The sequence below is a fragment of the Cyprinodon variegatus genome, unplaced genomic scaffold, assembly GCF_000732505.1.
Source record: "Cyprinodon variegatus isolate N-32 unplaced genomic scaffold, C_variegatus-1.0 Scaffold1134, whole genome shotgun sequence".
Lineage (NCBI taxonomy): Eukaryota > Metazoa > Chordata > Actinopteri > Cyprinodontiformes > Cyprinodontidae > Cyprinodon > Cyprinodon variegatus.
The window spans coordinates 189,219-191,807 of NW_015151587.1; the positions used below are offsets into that span (position 1 = coordinate 189,219).

A 2,589-nucleotide genomic window follows, 5' to 3' on the forward strand; every position below is an offset into this window, starting at 1 on the left:
TGCCATGCAGCTAGCCATGCAGCTTGCCATGCAGCTTGCCATGCAGCTAGCCATGCAGCTAGTTTTACAGCTAGCTATGTAGCGATCTCTGAACAGATGATGATTCGTTCATTCTGATGATGATGTTTGTTTCAGTCTGCAGGAGCTGATCAAGCAGAGGAACCTGCAGCAGAACCAGGAGCCGATGCAGAGCCTGCTGCTGGACATCGATTACAGGTTGATCTATGAACGGATGCATGAGGTCATCAGCCCCGCCCTGAATGTCCTCAGGATTACTGAATAGTCCATAAAACATTGAGAAAATCGTCTATTTCTCCACAGTAGGAGCATCGATTGTAGGTCTGAACAGGTCCACAGGCTGAAGCTGCGGCCTAAAGGTCCACTTTGGCAGCTGATGGACCATCTGATGGTCCATCAGATGGTCCATCTGATGGACCAACAGGACTCGCTGATGGTCCATCAGATGGTCCATCAGGTCTCTCTGATCCAATGGCGTAACGCCACAATGATAAGCACTGAACACCCACCCCCCACCCCCCCACGCTCTCTCCATTCCTCTCCTAGTCGCCATCTTTACTCCTCCTCTCCCTCTTCAGTTCTTTGAAAGAACGTCTTTATTTTGGGAAGTTATTTCCGATCTTCCAGCAGCTCTTCTTTCCTATTTCTTTTCTGGAATCCGCTTTAGTCGTCATTTTGGGCTCCATCGTCGCTAACTCATTATACGTAACGGTTATGGTTTTAATCTGCGCTCTGGATTACCCATAATTCCAAGTCGTATTGCAAATAATAAAATATTCAAATACATCGTTCCTTTAAGATCTTTATTGTGGTTTGAAACATTTTATAAGTGTATTTTTACCAACCGTCTAATGAACTAAACACAGTTATTAACATAGTAATTAAAAGTGTCTGCTTTGCTGTTGGTGTCGTGGTTAAACGGCTCACCATCATGGTGAAATCTGCCATGTGGCGCCGTATAAATACAGTCCGGTCATCTGCAAAGAGACGTCCTAGTCTACAGTTGCGTCGGGGGTCCACCGGGTGTCAGTGTTGGGGCCCCTAAGAGGTCATGGACCCGTAAGCAACTGCTGACTCTGCTTATATTTCCTCCATTGATCAGGTGTCTCTGATGGACCCCTCATGGCGTGGGTCAGCCAGCTGATGGCGTTGTGGCGTGGCGGGTTCCCCTCTGTCACAGGGAGTAGCAGAGCTCCAGGTGGTTGGGCCAGCTCTGGTTCTGAGCCGGGTTCAGGAAGCGTACGGCCGGGTGCAGCGGCTCGGTGAACTGGTGGTGAGCTCTGTCGAACACGGGAGTCAAAGCGGCTGAGAAGCTGTGCAGGATGGCCATCTTGTCTGCATCGTAGAACGTCAGCTGACCCTTATCATAGTTCACCTTCACCCCGACTCGCCGCGGCGGGCTCCGCCCAGAGCCCTGGCACGCCATGTGGCGGTCGTTGTGCCAGGCCGACAGGTTCCCGTTCTTTAGCTCCATGCACCAGGAGTTCCTGTTTCGGCCCAGCTGGGCGCCTTTATCGGCGCCCTTCCTCTGAAGGCTGCTGTAGGCCACGCCCACAGCCCAGCCGGAGCAGCAGCGGACGTCCACCTCCCAGTAACTCAGTCCTGCGGTGATGGGGGCGGAGCCCAGAGCACAGCAGACCTTATCAAAGCGGAGCGGATGTTCTGGAACGCCGCGTGGAGCGGCGGAGAAGGCGGCGCCCCGCCCCTCTGGAGTCACCAGGATCTGGCTGTGGCTGGTCTGCCTGTCAATCACCGTGGGCCATGAATCTGGGGACGGAGGAGGAACCGGATTAGCATGAAGGTCCTGTTAGCGCAACTAGCTAGCCCAGACGGTTGGTCGCTACCTAACAGCAGCGTCTTCCTCTGCAGCTGGATCTTCAGCTGCTTGGAGATGAAGGACAAACTTCTCTGGAGCTTCTCAAATCTCTGGATGTCCAGCTTGATTCGCTCCTCCGAGGCGTCGGGTCGTTTAGGACTGGATGAGTGAGAGCGGTGAGGAGCAGGTTGGACTAGAAGCTTGTGGTGAAAGGTGAGGGACTTACCTGACCACCTCCTCCTGACCCTGAGAAGAAGGAAGAACATGAGCTTCAGAGCTCCAGGAGGCGTTACCCGTTACCATGCTGCTCACAGATGCTCAGACCTCTGAGGGCGTCTGCTTCAGAGCAGCCAGGATGCTGCCGCTGCTCCTCACCACCTGCTCCTGGTGTTTCAGCCAGTCCTTCAGGATCTGGTCCAGCCTGGTCCTGGTCTGTTTCAGGTCCAGGTCCAGGGAGTCCAGGACGGCCTGCTGGTCCTGCTTCAGGACGCGGTGCATGTTCTCAAAGTGTTCCTGCACCTGATGCTTCATCACCTCTGTGCTGCGCTGGATGGGACCAAACAGAGCAGTTAAAGTTCTGCAGGGCTCAGTCCTGGTTCTGGGTTCTGGTCCTGGTTCTGCTGGGTCCAGTACTTACAGACAGATCTGCTTTGCGTTTCTTCAGAGACTGGATGTGGGCGTCTGTCTTGGTTTTCTCAGCTTCCAGCTCCTCCAGACGTTGGGATAAGAGCTCCTGTAGAAAACAGCGCCGTCCG

The 2,589-nt window shown here is 53.8% G+C and overlaps 2 protein-coding genes across 3 annotated transcripts in view; one reads left to right on the forward strand and one right to left on the reverse strand.

Annotated features, from left to right (window-relative positions):
• Window positions 1-2,589, forward strand: part of zcchc4 (zinc finger, CCHC domain containing 4) — an 18,673-nt gene that overhangs the window by 6,009 nt on the left and 10,075 nt on the right. For both annotated transcript variants that reach the window (XM_015400702.1, XM_015400704.1), the window contains one exon: window positions 136-216. In XM_015400702.1, coding sequence (XP_015256188.1) covers window positions 136-216 — 81 coding nt within the window. The remainder of the gene's footprint in view (window positions 1-135; window positions 217-2,589) is intronic.
• LOC107101696 (E3 ubiquitin-protein ligase TRIM62-like) overlaps window positions 869-2,589 on the reverse strand; it is a 4,751-nt gene continuing 3,030 nt past the window's right edge. Inside the window, exons 3-7 of the mRNA XM_015400705.1 lie at window positions 2,472-2,567; window positions 2,159-2,380; window positions 2,061-2,080; window positions 1,863-1,993; window positions 869-1,785 (exon numbers count right to left, since the gene is read on the reverse strand). Of these exons, the coding sequence (XP_015256191.1) occupies window positions 1,193-1,785; window positions 1,863-1,993; window positions 2,061-2,080; window positions 2,159-2,380; window positions 2,472-2,567 (1,062 nt within the window). The 3' untranslated portion in view covers window positions 869-1,192. The remainder of the gene's footprint in view (window positions 1,786-1,862; window positions 1,994-2,060; window positions 2,081-2,158; window positions 2,381-2,471; window positions 2,568-2,589) is intronic.